This window comes from Lutra lutra, chromosome 18, assembly GCF_902655055.1.
Source record: "Lutra lutra chromosome 18, mLutLut1.2, whole genome shotgun sequence".
Lineage (NCBI taxonomy): Eukaryota > Metazoa > Chordata > Mammalia > Carnivora > Mustelidae > Lutra > Lutra lutra.
The window spans coordinates 1,911,672-1,929,147 of NC_062295.1; the positions used below are offsets into that span (position 1 = coordinate 1,911,672).

The following is a 17,476-nucleotide window of genomic DNA, read 5'->3' on the forward strand; positions in this document are numbered from 1 at the left end:
ACTTGGCTGATTCTCCTGGCCTTTCCAGGTCCATGGTGAAGCAGAGCATTTGCAAATGACGGCTTTGTCTCCAAAGACGATCTAGGCGGGGACTGTGTCCTTCTTAGCTCCCATCTGGGGAGGGCGCTTGATTGACCCCACAGCTGGCCCTCCAGACCCTGCTGTCTGGGCCCCGCTCCCTGGGACACCTCATCTCCCTCCCACCTCGGCTCACCTCTTCCACAGACATCCCATGTGGCAGCCACACTCTTGCTGGTTTTCCCAAACACAGCTCTTTGGGATTCATCGGCACAAACGATCGGAACGGAAGTAAAATGACAGGCTCAGGAAGCACGGCCCAAAGGAAACTGTGTTTGCTTTGGGCATGGAGGGTGAATGAAGTCTCTGGTCCGGGGACCAGGAGAGTGACGTGTGCCAGGGGCTGTGCCCTTTCCTGCCTGAAAGTGAGCAAGTCCTTTCTAGCCCCTTCGCAGAGCTGGGCTACGTGACATTGCCGGACTTCTTGGACCGCACGTTTCTATTGCTGCCAGGCCACTGCCTGGGAATGGCCCTCTTCAACTTACACTACAACTACGGAATCCAGAAGCTATGCAAAGCCAGGAACCTGGACCAGCGGGAGTGTAATCAAGTTTGTGAGTATTGCACACGGAAATTCTCCCTTTGCCAGGACACAGCTCGGTGGGCTTGGGTATGTTCACAAGGTCGTATGAGCAGGGCCACCATCCAGTTCCACAACATTTCCATGGCCCCCAACAAGAAGCACGATTCCTCCAGTCTTTCCCCCATCGCCCCTCCCTCAGCCCCTGGCTGTCACTAAGCCTGCTCACCTTGCCTGTGCACTTGCCTGTTCTGGTCCTTCGTGTCTGCCTGCTCTGGCTTCAAGGTTCACCCATGTAGGAGCTGGTGTCGGAGTCTCATTCCCGTTTCGTGGCGGAATCATAGTCCGTTGTGTGGTTGGACCAGGGTTTATCAGTTCATGGCGTGAGGGACACGTGGGTTGTTTCTACCTGTTGGTGATTGGGAATGATGCCACCGTGAGACCGATGTACAAGCTCTCGTGGGAATGTGTTTTCAGTTGTCTCGACTACATACCTTACTTAGAAATGAATCTGTGCTTAGCTTTTCGAGAAACCAACCAGACTGTCTTACACAGCAGGTGCACCGTTTCATGTTTTGCCTGCGACGGACAAGGGTTCCAATTTGTCCACATTCTCTCCAACACCTTTTAAACACTTTTTTTTTTTTTTTTGCAAAGAAAGAGAGCAAGCAGGAGGAGGAGGGGCAGAGGGAGAGAATCTCAAGGCGCCTCCACACTGAGCACAGAGCCCAACATGGGGCCCGATCCGACAACCCCAAGATCACGACCTGAGCTGAAACCAGAAGTCGGATACCCAACTGAGGGAGCCACCCAGACACCCCTAAAGTACTCATTTTTTAAATTGTGGTAAAATGTATATGAAGTTTACCATTTTAACCATTTTTGATGGTACAGGTCAGTGGTGGTAAGGACAATCACACTGTTGTGCCCCCATCTCCAGAATTTTTTTCATCTTGCAAAACCGAAACTGTCCCTGTGAGACACCAACCCCCCCGCCCCCCACCCCTGGCACCCACCATTTCCCTTGGTGTCTGTGACTTCCACGGCTCTAGGGACCTCACAGGAAACCTCCTAATTCCTGTCTCATTTCCTTTTCTGGACACTCTGGAGTTACTATCTTTGTGGTTACCATGGGGATTACATTAACACCCTAACGTTATCACATTCTGATTGGAATTTATATCAGCCTGATTCCAGTAACATAGAAACTGCTCCCATATGGTCATGTCCCCACTCCCCTTCAATCATCGTGTTTTGTGCATCCGCAAATGGAGACCAATAATTGTTTTCGTGTATTAGTTTCTTTAGCCGTGGAGAAAACCGCAAGTGGGGTTACAAACCCACCTGACAAGAATACTAACTTCTGGAATTGTCTGTGTCTTTACCTTTGCCAGGGACCTTCATTATTCCGATCTGTAGGTCCTGGAGAGTCCTTGTCCATCATACATTATTAAATGAGACTGGTGTGCTGGAGGAAAAAATGCATAGCATCATTCCGTTCATATCTTAAAAGCTCGTGTCTGGAACAGAGAGAAGGGTTACACCCAAATCCTGACAATAGTTTGGAGCGGGGGAGGGGTACCTTTCCGTTGGCCCTCACGCATGTCCCTTCTTTCCGATGAGGGTGTATTTATGGTATAATTCTAAAATACACATATCTAAAGGGAAAACATGAAGGCAGATGAGATTACAGAGATGGGACTGGAGGCTTCTGGATGTTTTGATGGGACAGGTCAGCCAAAGCAGCAGGTGACTGACAACTGATCAAAGAACCCAACATACAGAAGTCTTGTATTTCGAGCCACTGCCACAGGACTGGACGAGGTCTCTGACTTCCCAGCATTATTTGCACCGAACGTGGGCTGTAGCAAGAGAAACAGAACACTGCTCATGTTTGCCACCTGCAGGGACGTGGTAAGAGCGCCGATGACGTGCCTGTGTGGTTTCAGTGGCATTTGCTACAGGAGGAAAGGCTGGGACGTCAGCCCAAGTTCAGTAACCTGAGCTTCTTCCCCATTAGCAGAGGGATACATGGTCCAGGAGAGCATCTACGCCTGGGAGCCTCTTGGGATGGGGAAGTACCTGACGGCCATGGCCATCATGGGCTTTGTGTACCTTGTCCTGCTCTTCCTCGTTGAAACCAACGTCTTGTGGGGGCTGAAAGCCAGGTTTCCTGACTTCAACAGGAAGCGACTACTGGTGAGTGGGTCAGTGTGTAACTTGGGAAGCCTGGGTCCACGGGCTGGCTCCACAGTCCGTGGATGGGAGTGGCCGTGACTGTCAGCATCTGAGGGAGTCTGGAGACCATCTCATCCACCCCAGGACAGAGGGATGACAGCCCGTGCCTCCCCGGGGACCTGGAGGGACAGGGACCTAGAGGACTGGCTTGGCCCCTGTGACCCTGGTCTGCTGAGTAGGACAAGACCCTGGATTTTCTAAGACCAGTCACCTTTTCAGAACACCTCTTCCTCCTGGCCTGCACCCGGTCAGCCAGGAGCCTGGAAGGAGAAGGGTCTGTCAGTTCTCGGTCTGAATATGGTCCAGAGGCGAAAGCCCCCCAAGGAAATTCTGGAGAAGATTCACTGGTTTTGCCCCGATATCCCCAAGTTTCAAGTCTTTTAATTTTCCTCGAAAGCCAACACCACGTGACGTTTCCGGGTCTGGCAGACCCCGGTCGTCCCTGACAAAGGGGTGGTGGTGTGTGCCAGGCCCGCGCTCCCTCTGCCTTCTCCCCCTGCCCTGGCACCAGCAGGGACTCACACCACCTACCCTGGTCCCCGGGAAGCAGGTGACCATGCACGAGGCAGCGTCCATGCCCGTAGACCAAGACGTGGAACAGGAGGCAAAGATGGTGGAGGCGTATTTGGAAAAGCTGCGTGCGGAAAACCCACTGGTTCTTAGAGAAGTGACAAAGGTAGAGTCACAGACGCGCCTCAAAAAGCAAAGACCAGGGGCGCCTGGGTGGCTCAGTGGGTTAAGCCGCTGCCTTCGGCTCAGGTCATGATCCCAGGGTCCTGGGATCAAGCCCCGCATCGGGCTCTCTGCTCCGCAGGGAGCCTGCCTCCACCTCCCTCTCTCTGCCTGCCTCTCTGCCTACTTGTGATCTCTGTCTGTCAAATAAATAAATAAATAAAATCTTTAAAAACAAAACAAAAACAGCAAAGACCATTCCTCCGTGGGCGTTTTGGAAGAAAGCAGCCACCAGGGGGCTCCAGGCGCTGCCGGAGGGGACTCATGGAGACACATCGGCCCGCTGGCCGGGCGGTTTGCTCCCAAAAGTGCCCGAAGCAGGAGTTAGGGCCTGAGTCGTCCAGCGCCTCTCCGGGGGGGCCCTGTAAGGCAGGAGGGCCGGAGCCACGAGCCCCCAGAGGCAGGAAGCCTCGGGGACGGACACGACCGGCTGGCCCTCTCTGGGATCTAGAAGGCAGTTTCCAGGGAAGCTCCTGGTGAGGGGCGGGGGCACCCCTAGAGCTCCAGCCAGGCCTGGTCAGTCAGCCTCAGAGCTCCAGCCAGGAGTTCATGGAGACCCTTCGGACATCTGGGAGCTTTGTGGCATTCCCCCCAGTCTGTTAAGTTCTTACTCTTTGTTTCCCCAGAGCCACTGGCGGTTCAAACCAGCCAACATCCCAGGCCCCATCAAGGGGTTTTGTTTGCTTGAAGGACTGAAGGGAAGAGGCTTATCCCGGGGAACCAGGCTCTCCGTTTGCAGGGACAGAAGGAGGAGGGCAAACCCCGCAACCCTGCCAGGAAGGGAAGGAAGCCGGGCCCCTCTGAGGGCCTGGGCCCCGAGGGCAGCCGGCACCTGACCCAGGACGGTGTGACAGGAGCAGGGCGGCTCCTCACCGCGTGCCTTCTGTCTCGGGTACCTCAGGTCTACATGCAGAAGGTGCCCCTGCTGGCTGTGAACAAGATCTCCTTCGCGGTTCGAGCAGGGGAGTGCTTCGGGCTTCTCAGCAGCAACGGAGCTGGGAAAACGTCCATCTTCAAAATGCTGACCTGGGAAGAGCCCATCACCTCTGGGGACGCCTTTGTCAGGGGCCTCAGCATCAGCTCTCACCTGAGGGAGGTAGGTGGGACCTGGGAGCAGGTGGGTCTTTGGAAAACCCGCCTGTCAGGTTTACACATGACCCCAGCCCCACGGCCCTACCTTTGACCTCTTCTCTGAGCCACCCACCCTCTCCTGTGTCCACTACTCATAGTCCCGGACGTCCCTCCCACACCTTCCCAGGTCCCAGGTCCCATCTCCTGGCCGCTCGCACTGCGCTCACACCAAGGGTCCTGGAGACGCCCCGCGGGGCTACAACACCAGCCTTCCATCTGTCGGGCTCTACACGGGCTGCCCCCACCTGAGCCCAGTGGTTGCTCTGCCCCCCCGTCTTCTGCTCGCCGAGGGTGTCCACACAGCCACATCTGCAGCCCGGCCCCAGTCCCAGCCCCGTGAGTGCGCACACGCCTCCTAGACGGCCTAGCTCGGGCGTCTTCCTGCTGACACCCGACCTTGTCATGAGCTCCTCAAACCTGACCTTCTTCGTGGGGTCCCCACCTCAGCTACCAGCACTCACTCCATCACTGCCCGGTAGGCGCCCACACTTGTGTCGACCCAGCGGCCCTCGCCAGCACCAAGCTCTGAGGACGGTGGCCTGGCGGCGGTGCAGGGAGGGGAGAGGGACAGGGCGGGGCCATCGCGGGGAGCCAGTGAAAGGAGCAAGGAGAGACCAAGCCACGGCGGCGCAAGGGAGGATGTACCTACCGTTCACAGCACAAGCCGTCGAGCTGCCAAGGGTTGATGAAGCTGCGATGTCCACAGCTGAAATCACGCTCAGAGAGAAAAGCCCAAGAACCCGCACTCGCCCCTTCAGCTCTGTCGCGTTCCGTGCCCACAGCCGCGGTGAACAGCCCGAGCCAACGTCAGCCTCGCACGGCCGCGAGACGCTCAGATCCAGTTCAGCTCTTTCACGATCCTACACATCCCGGGTGTGGCTTCTGGCGAGGGAAAATTGTGTGGCTCTGACCCCCTTCCTGGCAGAAGAAGGCTTCGGAGAAGACAATGAGGACTTGGGAGGCGGGAGGCGGGATGGGGAGAGGCCCAGGGAGGCGGCCACGTCCAGCCAGGGAGGCTGGGAGCCCAGGACTTCGGGGGAGCACACCCCTTCCTAGAGAGCAGACCCCAAAGGGCTGCACCCTGGGTGCAGGGAGGAACCACACGCAGACGAGCTCCTCCAAGGACCCCAAAACATCCGGGACGCGTGCCAGTCCCCGGAATGCCGCTGACGGGACCCTAAGCCGCCGATGCCCCCAGGCACCTGCTGGGAGCCAGTGTCCGCCTCTGTGGGGGAGACGATACCATCCTTAGCTTCAGATGATTTCTACAAACAACTCTGCAAATGCAATGCTTGGTACACAATAAAATTAACCAGGTATATGTGCATAAAAGACACAGCCCCCCCTTCAAAAAAAAATAACTTAGAGCGAAGCCTGGAGAGTCAAAAGGGCAGAAGCTATCCAAGAGAAGGTAAGAACTTTAGGTAGACCTTCAAGATGGCCCCAAGGGGTCCCCGTCCTGACACCAGCACCCCCGAGCAGCCCCTCCCATGCCGGACCAGGGCTGGTCTGAGTGGCAGCAAAATTTGCAGGACAGATGGTGTGTCACATCTGAGACTGGGTTACGGAAGATACTGCAGCTTCTCTGGGAATACGCCCTCCCCCACACATCCCTCACGGTGGGGGAAGCAATCCCTCACCCAGCCTGTGGGGGGGCCCACGCAGAGAGCAGCTGCACCCTAGTCCTGAGACCTGCCCACTGCTACGTGAGCGAGCTCGACAGACAATCCTCCAGGCTCCCAGGGAACGTGGGCCCAGCAGGGGTGCCAAGGGCCACCTTGTGAAGGAGCCTGCCCAGGACCACCCAGCCAAGCCATCCCCAGACCCACAAGCTGACCCACAGAAACCACGAAATAACGAACAAACCACAGCTACGTTTTGGTGAAACTTGTTATACAGCAGCATATGACAAGCTGATACAGAGGATCTGGGGAAAAGGTCTAATAGTAAAGGTCTAACCGTAATTGAGGTCCCTCAAGGAAAGGACGCAAAGAAGAGGTGAAGCGGAATTCGAAAAATGAGTGTCTACAATTTTCCAAAACTTATGAAAGTCATTGAATTACAAATAAATAAATCTCTATCAGCCCTAAGCAGGAGAAATTATAAGAAATAAATCTTTAGGGCGCCTGGGTGGCTCAGTGGGTTAAGCCACTGCCTTCGGCTCAGGTCATGATCTCAGGGTCCTGGGATCGAGTCCCGCATCGGGCTCTCTGCTCAGCAGGGAGCCTGCTTCCCTCTCTCCCTCTCTCTCTCTCTCTCTCTCTCTGCCTGCCTCTCTGCCTACTTGTGATCTCTGTCAAATAAATAAAATCTTTAAAAAAAAAAAAAAGAAAGAAAGAAATCTTTAGGAACGTTGTAATAAAACTGCTGAAAAATAAACATTTTTAAATGTTTTTTAAAAAAAAAACAGAAATTTTTTTTTTGTTTTTTAAGCATTTGAGAGAGAGAGAGAGAGAGAGCGCGCGCGCACGAGCCGGGGGAGCAGCAGGCAGAAAGAGAAGCAGACTCACTGCTGAGCAAGGAACCCGACATGGGGCTCGATCCCAGCACCCGGAGATCATGACCTGAGCCGAAGGCAGACATCTAACTGACTGAGCCCCCCAGGCGCCCCCACAGGAAGAAAATCTCGAAGGGACCCACTTCCAGACGATCAGGAATCAGGTCGGCAGGTGATGTCTTAACAGAAATGGCAGTGACCAGAAGACAACAGGACAACACCTCAGAAATGACAGAAGCGTTAACAACCGGCCTATGAGGACACACTCCATAAAGCCATGCTGTGAAAGGAAGGTCTGAAGAAGGTATATTCACATAAACAAACACTGACAGGACAGACACCAGCATGTATGTGAAAAAAAAAAAAAAATCACAGACAGAGGGGGGCGCCTGGGTGGCTCAGTGGGTTAAAGCCTCTGCCTTCGGCTCAGGACATGATCCCAGGGTCCTGGGATCCAGCCCCGCATCGGGCTCTCTGCGCAGCAGGGACCCTGCTTCTCCCTCTCTCTGCCTTCCTCTCTGCCTACTTGTGATCTTTGTCTGTCAAATAAATAAATAAAATCTTAAAAAAAAAATTAAAAAAAAACCGCAGACAGAGCCATCTTTAAGCAGAGGGGAAAATTATCCCTAAAGACACAGGAAGGATTGAAAAGTGATTAAAAATAAATAAATAAAGGGAAATGTATGGGTTTTGATTAAAAGAAGCTATAATAATAACGTCTTCTGAGGTTCTAAATACATACGCTGTGACGGGACACGACGGTGATGCCTGCCGGCCACGGGGCGTAAATGGAGTTAAGGGGCCTAGTTCCAGGAACGAGCGCCCAGCACTAAATCAAGGACACACGCCGTAGTCTCCGGGGGCACGAGAAGCCAGTACGGGGCACAGCAGGAAAATGAGAACAATTACGTGACCGAGGACGAGCAGGCACAAGCAGGAGGAGGAGCCCAGGGCACACAGGACAGGCAGCCCTGAAGAAGCCGGGGGATGGAACTCCCGAAGCATCAGGGAGCGCACTCGGTAGAAACAGACTGAAGACCGGTGGGAAGACCGTCGGGAAGGTACTCGTGGGCCGGAACCTCAAGTCAGCACAGGGCCCGGCCACAGCGGCAGATTCACAACTCCAGCGTGGGTCAGGGGAGGAGTGGATTTGCAAAACGTGGTCTATCCGTACGATAGCGTGCCATCCAGCCGCGTAAAGGAATGAAGGACGGACACCGGCTACGAGGCGGCCGGACCTGGAACCGGGATGCTCGGTGACAGAAGCCAGTTACGGAAGGCCATGTATCAGGGACACCTGGCGGGCTCGGTGGGAGGGGCGTGTGCCTCCTGATCTCGGGGTTGGGAGTTCGAGCCCCATGTTGGGTGTAGGTGTTCCTTAAATAAATTTTTTTTAAAGATTTTATTTATTTATTTGAGAGACAGCGAGCTTGCAAATAGGGGGAAAGGCCCAGGGCGAGGGAGAAGCAGACTCCTCGCAGAAGACGGAGCCCCATGTGGAGCTCAATCCCAGGACCCTGAGATGATGACCTGAGCTAAAGGCGAGAGTCGGATGCTCAACTGACTGAGCCACCCAGGAGCCCCTTTTAAATTTTTTTTTTTTAATTTATTTAATGGGCGCCTGGGTGGCTCAGTCGGATAAGCATCTGCCTTCGGCTCAGGTCAGGATCCCCGGGTCCTTGGATGGAGCCCCGCATCAGGCTCCCTGCTCCACGGGGATCCTGCTTCTCCCACTGCCTCTGCCCCACTTTGCCCTCGCTCTCCTCCTTGCACACTCTCTTTCTCAAAAATAAATAAATCTTTAAAAACAATTTTTATTTTTATTTTTTTAAAGATTTTATTTATTTATTTGACAGAGATCACAAGTAGGCAGAGAGGCAGGCAGAGAGAGAGAAAGGAGGAAGCAGGTTCCTCGAGGAGCAGAGAGCCCGATGCGGGGCTCGATCCCAGGACTCCGGGATCATGACCTGAGCCGAAGGCAGAGGCGTTAACCCACTGAGCCACCCAGGCGCCCCTAAAAACAATTTTTAAATAAAGCCATATGTTATATGATTTGCTTTGGGTTTGAACCGCCCAAGAGAAACAAATCTGGAGACCAGTGGTTGCTGGGGGCTGAGGGTATTAGAGACAGTGCGGAGTGAGTGCTAACGGGTATGCGGTTTCTTTGGGGGAAAGGAAATGTTCTAGACTTGACTGTGATCACAAAGGCACCCCTCTAAGTATGCTAAAAACCACAGAATTGTATACATTCAATTCATGAATATGGTGAATTCCATGGCACGTGAATTACGTCTCAGTAAAACTGCTATAAAAGGCAAGGAACGGGGCGCCCGGGGGGCTCAGTCAGTTCAGCGCTCGACTCGATTTCAGCTCTGGTCATGGTCTCAAGGTCGAGGGATCGAGTCCCACGTCCGGCTCTGCACTCAGCACAAAGTCAGCATGGGATTCTCTCCCTCTTCCTCCCCCGACTCGCACACACGCTCTTTTTTTCTCTCAGATAAGTAAATAAAATCTTAAAAAAGGGAAGGGAGGAACGAACCAAAAAACAAACGAGGAAAGGAAGGGAGAGGAGGAGAAGGGACACAGCAGCTGGTCGTGGACAGATTCTGAACCTGGTCTTACTGTCACCAGCCCTCCAGCCCGCAGACCTTTTCTGAAGCTCATGCAGAAGTACCAACTTGTTCCATAAACTCAGGGGACTAGAAATTTACATTTCTCTGTGTTATTTAAAATCAAATGGCATCTTCCAGGAAATCGGACGTCGGCCTCCCCACAACCCTTCTTCACATCGCCTCCTGGCATCCGTGTGACCTCACCGTTAGAAATGGGGGATTTATGTCTAGTTCAGCCTGCCCCTCCATCCCTCCTCTTTCTCCTGGAAATCTCACACGGGTTCATCTCGTCACCGAACTCCTCACTCTGCCTCCTTCTCACCACCGTTTAGATGGACAAGCCCTTTCAAGCATTCTTTTGCGTTTTCTAAGGTATATTTTTACCAGGATGCGCTGGTGTTCCCATCCACGGCTTGGGCGTGACACGCATTTCCGTGAGCCACGCTCATCCCCCTGGAATCGTGTGGCTCCACTGAGGGGTTGTCCTTGGCCCATGCTGAACAGTGTCTGTGGCCACCCTAGCCCAGCCCCAGTGTACTACAGGCTCAGGTGTGTAAGAACATTACATTCCTTCATTTTCTTTATATCACATTACATTTTCAAGGCTTCTACCCCAAAACTGTTTCAAGAGATAGAAAACCTATAGAGACCCAAACCAGACGTGAACGGAACTACGGGTCAAAGATCTATGCCTTCTTGGGACTCCTGGGGGGCTTGGTCGGCGAAGCGTTTGCTTTCAGCTCAGGCTGTCACTCAGGGTCCCGGGCTCCAGCCCCACATCAGGCTCCCTGCTCAGTGGGAAGCCTGCTTCTCCCTCTGCCTCTGCTGCTCCCCGCCTTCTCAAACAATTAAAATCTTTAAAAACAAAACAAAACCGTCAAAAAACAAAGAAATAAAACCAAAACCAAAAACAACCCTCTACCTTGTTCATGACTAAACAATTTTCAGCAAACTACAAATAGGAGAATCATCAGGTTAAAATCACCTGATGAGAGCGACCTACCAGAAATGCTCATATCTCGTAGTGTGAGTCGCTTGCCCTCATGTTGCTCCTGGTGGCAGATGTCTTCAGGGGAAGCCCCACACTCAGCGGTGTGATGTTCCCGTGCGTTCTCCCCTCGTTCACTCCATCCAGGCGGTCTCCCCGTCTGCGTCTGGTCAGAGCAGTGCACGCCGCCCCCACCAAGGGCACCCAGAGTGGTTCCTCGCTTCAGTGGGGACACAGATGGGAAGAAGAGCAATTGGCTATTTCTCAAGAATGGTATCTTACCACTTTCATCATCTACTCCAGGGGATCCCTTGGCCAGGGGCACGAACAAGGGCACAGTTCAATGCAAGTTTATAAAGCCAAAACCAGGGAAATAACTCAACATGTGCCTGAGTTTTTTTTAATAAACAGCTAAATAAAATCTAGAAGCCTTCCCTGACTGGCGAAGTAGCAGTTCAACTGAGTTGGATTAGACATGTATTTCTTGACTGAGAAAAATCTTTAAGACATAATGTTGAGGGGCGCGTGAGTGGCTCAGTTGGTTGGGTGTCTGCCTTCAGCTCAGGTCATGATCTCAGGGTCCCAGGATCAAGCCCCACGTCAGGCTCCCTGCTCAGAGGGGACCGTGTTTCTCCCTCTCCCTCTGCCCCTACCTCCTGCTTACGCTCGCTCTCTCTGTCTCAAATGAATAAATAAAATCTTAAAAAAAAAAAAAAAGACATCAGGCTGAGTTAGAAAGGTGATTTGCAAAACGGCAGAGGATAGTGTTTTGGCACAACCGGTCCTCTGCTGGGAGCCAGCCGAAGTTCTAGCAGTCTTCCTGCGAGTGTTCTACAGAGGAAACCTACTTACGGATTACACGTCTAATAGAAAATATCGTTAGCGGGGGGAATACAACACCTTCTACTGACCAGATGCCGTCTTGGTGACGAGAGGCAGGGAGGAGGGGGTGGGCACTGAGGATTCATGCCAGGCAGGCAGGGGGAAGGGCCCCACGTGTGCGCATACACAGACAGTGGCCCGGCCGCGAGCACCCCATCTGGGCTCCCTGATGCCACTGTTGTCCCACTCCCCCCACGTGGCACACGTCCGTGCACACGGCCCATACTCAGAGCAGGGCCGGAGCCTGGCGGGGGCAAGGCCAGGGTGGGTGTCCAGGCCCTGCACGCGACTGGCGGCTCTCCTTCTGATGGGCCCCCCTCTTGGGCTGTGCTCCAACCCCAGGTGTGGTCCCAGATGGGCTACTGTCCTCAGTTTGACGCCCTGCTCAACCACATGACGGGCCGGGAGACGCTGGTCTTGTACGCCCGGATCCGGGGCGTCCCCGAGCGCCACATCGCTGCCTGCATGGAACAAATTCTTGACGACTTACTCATGCACGGGAACGCCGACAAGCTGGTGAAGACCTACAGGTGAGGCCTCCACCCCCACCAAAGATAGGTACTCCCGCTCTCCTCCGTGCAGGCCAAGACCATGAGCTCCGGGTTTGGGGTGCCTGTGCAGTCCGCGTGCCATAGGGCAGATTTTCGGGAGGCGGCCCCGTCCTGCAGATGCATGGGTCTGTGGTCTGGGCTGCCCAGAGGCACTGCTCCCGCTCCGCCCCGGGGGAAGGTGGGTAGGTGGGTAAGAACAGGTAGCATCACAGGTGTTACCGTCCCGCACGTTCCAGAGGGCCTCGATTTTTGGTAGGCTCGCCCGTTACCGTATCTCGCTGTGTCTGGGGCATCTGAGCTGCCCATGTTCAGGTGAGAGACTGAAGGGGTCTTCCTCCCTACTCCGTGGCCAGTGATTGGGAACCCAGTGCCCTTAGCATCCAAAACCGGGGGTCTCAGGACTTCCTCCGGTGTGTGCAGCGCCCCCTGGAGGCTGATGACAGTATCGCATTCCTGGGACAGGGACGGCCCAGGGGCCAGTCGCTTGGCTCTTCCCTCCTTGCTGGCTAGGGTTTCAGACAGGTTTTTGTACTTCCCTGCATCTCTTGAAGATTAAACGAGTTAACACTAGCAAAGTTTAGAACGGCCCCCACGCACGTTGTAAATGCCACGTGTTCATTTTTTAAGAGTTCGTTAAAATGGTCCTCTGTCCTTAAGCCCCCAACACCAGAGACCCTCAGAGAAGACTCACAGACCATGTGCTCTCCGTGGACCGACCCGTGTCCGGGGCCATGACCTATATACTGAGTGGACAGCCAAGTCACAGTGCAACCTCACAGGAGGGTGGCGGGCCATGTCACTAAAGCCCCACTCAGGGGCTGTGGGATGCTTTCCCCACAGAGAACAAAAAGCCTGTGTGTGTGTGTGTGTGTGTGTCTGTGTGTGTGTGTGTGTGTCTGTGTGTGTGTGTGTAGGGCGGGTGGGCTGCTGCTGATTGTTGGTTGCCAATCACCCCAACCTTTCCCTCTCTGCTCCCAGCGGCGGCAACAGGCGGAAGCTGAGCACGGCCGTCGCCCTGCTTGGGGAGCCTTCGGTCATCTTCCTGGACGAGCCATCCACCGGCATGGATCCCGTGGCCCGGCGTCTGCTCTGGGACACCGTGGCCCGGGCCCGCGAGTCCGGCAAGGCCATCGTCATCACCTCCCACAGGTAGAGCCGGAGTCTCCGGGGGTCGGTGGAAGAGGCTGGCTGGGTGGGGCCGGGGGCACAGAAGACCTGTCGGCACCTGGGTCGGAGCCCCTGAGGAACGTGCCCAGCCTCGCCATGCGGGCCCCTCTCTGAACGTGGGAATCAGGAGCGGTGCGATCTGGCCGTGGACACCGGCCTCTCTGCGGGAGCCTCTGTCGCGGAAGGCGGGCGTCGGCATCCCCTGCCCCCCGTCAGGCCTCCGCCCCTCTCCCCAGCATGGAGGAATGCGAGGCCTTGTGCACCCGGCTGGCCATCATGGTGCAGGGTCAGTTCAAGTGCCTGGGCAGCCCCCAGCACCTCAAGAGCAAGTTCGGCAGCGGCTACTCCCTGCAGGCCAAGGTGCGGGGCGACGGGCAGCAGGAGGCGCTGGAGGAGTTCAAGGCGTTCGTGACCCTGACCTTCCCAGGTGAGGGCCACCACACGGAGGGACTCTGTGCCTCAGCCCTGCCGAGCCCCCCCTCCCCCGTCCCTGACCCCTGGGAGGAGGGCCGTGACTCCATGGTCCCAGGCCCTCCGGGGAACACGATGTCCTCTCCGTGCAGGCAGCGTCCTGGAAGATGAGCACCAAGGGATGGTCCATTACCACCTGCCCGGGGATGACCTCAGCTGGGCCAAGGTGAGCATGTACCTGGGCATCAGAGGGAGCAAAGCTGTGATGTCACCTACTTTCTGGGGTGACATGTTTCCTTTTCTTCATGAACGTTGCATTCACAACATTTTTTCTCTGCCGTCTCCACGGTAATATTCACGCAGATTTCATAAAACACGAGGATGTGTAAGCTGGAAGGGACTTTCAGCTCCTCCTACCCCTCATTTCAGAGAGGGGGAAGCGGGTCCAGAGAGGGGACACCGCACGTGCAAGGTCCCACAGCACGCCAGAGATCCAGCTGGGGCTTCTGCCTGCTGACCCCATGCCCGGGCAGTGCCTTTCCCTGAGATCAGACAGCTGACTTCCCTAGGACTGACTTCTTAGGAAGTGCTCTGGGGACAGCTGAAAAAGAGATGGGTCTTTGAGGGGCTTCATCACACCCAAGACCCTTCCTCTTCCTACTTTCTGCTGCCTCCTTCTCCCTTCCCTTGTGCCCATCATCCACAGTGGCCTCCCTTCTTCCCAAAAGGTGTTTGACATTCTGGAGCAAGCCAAGACGAAATTCAGACTGGACAACTACCGTGTCAACCAAGTGTTTCTGGAGGACATTTTCCTGAGCTTCACCTGCTCTGCGCATCCAACCAAAGATGAACACAAACGAGGGCAAGCAGAGCCAGCAGACCATTCACCAACCTCTCCACCTCCCTCTCCACTGCCCTCCCAGCCTCCTTCTCCACTGCCCTCCCAGCCTCCTGCTCTACTTCCCTCCCAGCCTCCTTCTTTACTGCTCTCCCAGCCTCCCTCTCCACCTCCCCCTCTACTTTTCTCCCAGCCTCCCTCTCCACCTTCCTCTCTATTTTTCTCCCTGCCTCCCTCTCTATTTTCCTCCCAGCCTCCCTCTCCACCTCCCTCTCTACTTTCCACCCAGCCTCCCCTCTGAACCTCCCTCCCAGCCTCACTCTCCACTTCCCTGAGATGTTTACTTCCTATAATAAAGAGTGCACAGTCTGCCAAATGCTGCAAGGAGTACAAAAGCAGCTCATAGACACAGTGAGCTCAGTTCAGGGTCTGGGTGGCTCTCTGTGAAACTGGGCCCTCACTTTAGAGACCTGGTGAAGAACCTAGTTCCATGTCAGTGGAAAACGATCCCCTTGAGTCCTACTGGGTGGCTGCATGGCCTCCCTGAGACCTGGCTGTGTCAGCAGCCTCAGAGGTGCACCTGCCATGTCCTTTTAAGGTGCAGTGGCCTGGGGGTGACCACGGTTCTCATAACACCGTCCTTCTGAAAGCAAGAGGAAGGAGATTGACAAGTTTGCTAAGCGAAGTCTTAATTTTTCGGCATTTGAGTATTGGGATTCGTGAGGCTCCGTTTGATCTCTGCACGCGCCCCCCCACCCCCGGTCCTTACAAATCTTAGGGGTGAGCCTGCACAAGACAGCCCATCAACCCATAAAGTGTTACTCAGATGAATAACCTGAAACTTAAGAGAAGACATCCATCCACTTCCTACAGTCAACAGGAAGTGGAGCCAAGATTCAAGTCACAGAGAGGTTCTCAAAGTGGGGTTCCTAAGCAGCAGCTAGAAACATGCTAGAAATCCAGATTCTGGGCCCCACCCCAGACCTGGTGAATTGGAAATACTTGGTGTGGGACCCGGCAATCTGTGCTGTAAGGACCCCATGTTAACAGGCACTTCTGACGCTGCTCAGGTGTGACAGCCACTGAGTGCAGGCCTGTGTGCTCCAGGCCGAGGCTCGGGCCAGCCTCTGTGCACTCCTCTGGGAAGTGCCTTGTCACAGAGCCTTTCTCCAGCCTCTGCAGGTAGCTCTCTCCCTCCTTTCTCAACCAAGCTCCTGGAAAGCGGTGTCTCCTGTCCCTCAGCAGACTTCCTACCTGCCATCACCACTCACCCAAAATTGCGGCACTGCTCCACCCCTGACGGCCACCCCGCTGGTCTCTCCACCCTCTCTCCTTGTGTCTGCTGGTGGCATTTCAGAGGGTCCTGCCACCAGCCTTTTCCCCTCACTCCCACCTCTGCACCCTGCTGTCCTTGAATCATTCTCATTCACCCCCCACCCCATGACTTCAACCACCATCTTCTTGGGAGTCTGGAACTTCCCAGACCCCCGACAATCCAGACTTTTCCAGTGAGTTCTCAACCCTCCTGCGTGGGGGGTGTCCCGTGGGAAGCGGGCTCTCCTCGCCTGCTGGGAGCGGCTTGTCACCCCCACAGGCTCTGGCACCCCCCCACCCCATCGCCCCTCCAGGTTCTTCCTGCCAGGGTGACGGACGCAGGCTGCAGGCGAGGGCTCGCAGCATGGCCAAGAGAAGAGCACTGGTTTTCCGAAAAATATGAAAACTTTACCTCTGAATAAAGGAAAAAAACAATGAGGACATAAGGAAGCAGGGAGAGGACACCTGAGGGACTTAAGGGAGCAAGGACGATGTTTTGGGCTCCCCAGGGGAGTGGGCGTGGTGACAATGGTTTACTAGCCCTTCAAGGTGCTCCCTGCATCCAGGCTGAAAGGGCAGCCACTGCCCTGGGGGAGCCCAGCAACGAAGCCACAGGGCAGGGGAGGCGGGCAGCCCAGTAACACGGCTGGAAGCAGTAACCAAAGGTGTGAGGAAGGATGAGAAACCCGGAGTCCGCCCTGGGCTCCTGTTATGCTTCTGGGTGTCACGGGCCATCTGAGGAGCCCCGAAGCCCGCTCGCTGGGGCTTCGTCCCCTCTGCTTCAACCCCAGGTCCAGGGGCCTCTCTAACAGGGGGGCCGCTCACACCCCGGGTGCGGCCGTCCGTGTACTTCCCTGCCCCCTGCGGCAGAACGGGCAGCGTGGCTCTCGTGTGCGCCCGCCCGGCTGCCCAGACGACCCAGGGGCCGGCCGGAGGGGAGGGGGGTGCTGGCTGGGGGCGCGCACGAGTGAGGAGTGTCCTCCTCCGTCCAGCGCTCCCCCAGTGAAAGACGGGCCCGGCAGGAGGGCACTGCCCAGTCCTGACTGACACGGTGCTCGGGGTGGCCGGCGGCAGCCAGTGGAGCCGGCTCCCGGGGGGCAGGGAGGACACAGCGGGGACAGACGGGGCGACGTCCTGCCCGAGGGACTCCGGAGCCACAATTCGCGGGAAGAAGGCGCCGGCCGAGGCGCTGGAGGGGCGGCGTTCCGGTCCCAGCCCTCTGTGGCCCGGCCGTCCGAGCAGCAGTCTCCCCGCCAGACGCGCGGGCCGGAGGCTGGGCGCGCGGCCTCGGGGCCAGGGCCAGGGGCGTGGCGGGCGCGCACAGGCCTCCGCCGACGCCGCTAGCCTGGCCCCGCGCCGCAGGAACTGCCCGGGCTCATGCACACACAGAGACGCCCCGCCAGCCTGGGCTACGCCGCGCTCCCCGGGCACCCTTCCCGCCCCGCCCGGGGAGGCGGGGCGGCCGCGTGGAATTCACCAATCAATGGCCGGCGTTCGAATTCGCGTCCTGGCGTGGC

General features: G+C 55.9%; 1 protein-coding gene across 1 annotated transcript in view; it reads left to right on the forward strand.

Annotated features, from left to right (window-relative positions):
• LOC125091113 (ATP-binding cassette sub-family A member 17-like) overlaps window positions 1-17,303 on the forward strand; it is a 72,670-nt gene extending 55,367 nt beyond the window's left edge. Inside the window, 11 exon segments of the mRNA XM_047714554.1 lie at window positions 474-632; window positions 2,619-2,797; window positions 3,384-3,512; window positions 4,470-4,664; window positions 12,021-12,208; window positions 13,208-13,378; window positions 13,633-13,823; window positions 13,960-14,033; window positions 14,536-14,801; window positions 16,830-16,926; window positions 17,034-17,303. Of these exon segments, the coding sequence (XP_047570510.1) occupies window positions 474-632; window positions 2,619-2,797; window positions 3,384-3,512; window positions 4,470-4,664; window positions 12,021-12,208; window positions 13,208-13,378; window positions 13,633-13,823; window positions 13,960-14,033; window positions 14,536-14,801; window positions 16,830-16,926; window positions 17,034-17,303 (1,919 nt within the window).
• Window positions 17,304-17,476: the final 173 nt, after the last annotated feature.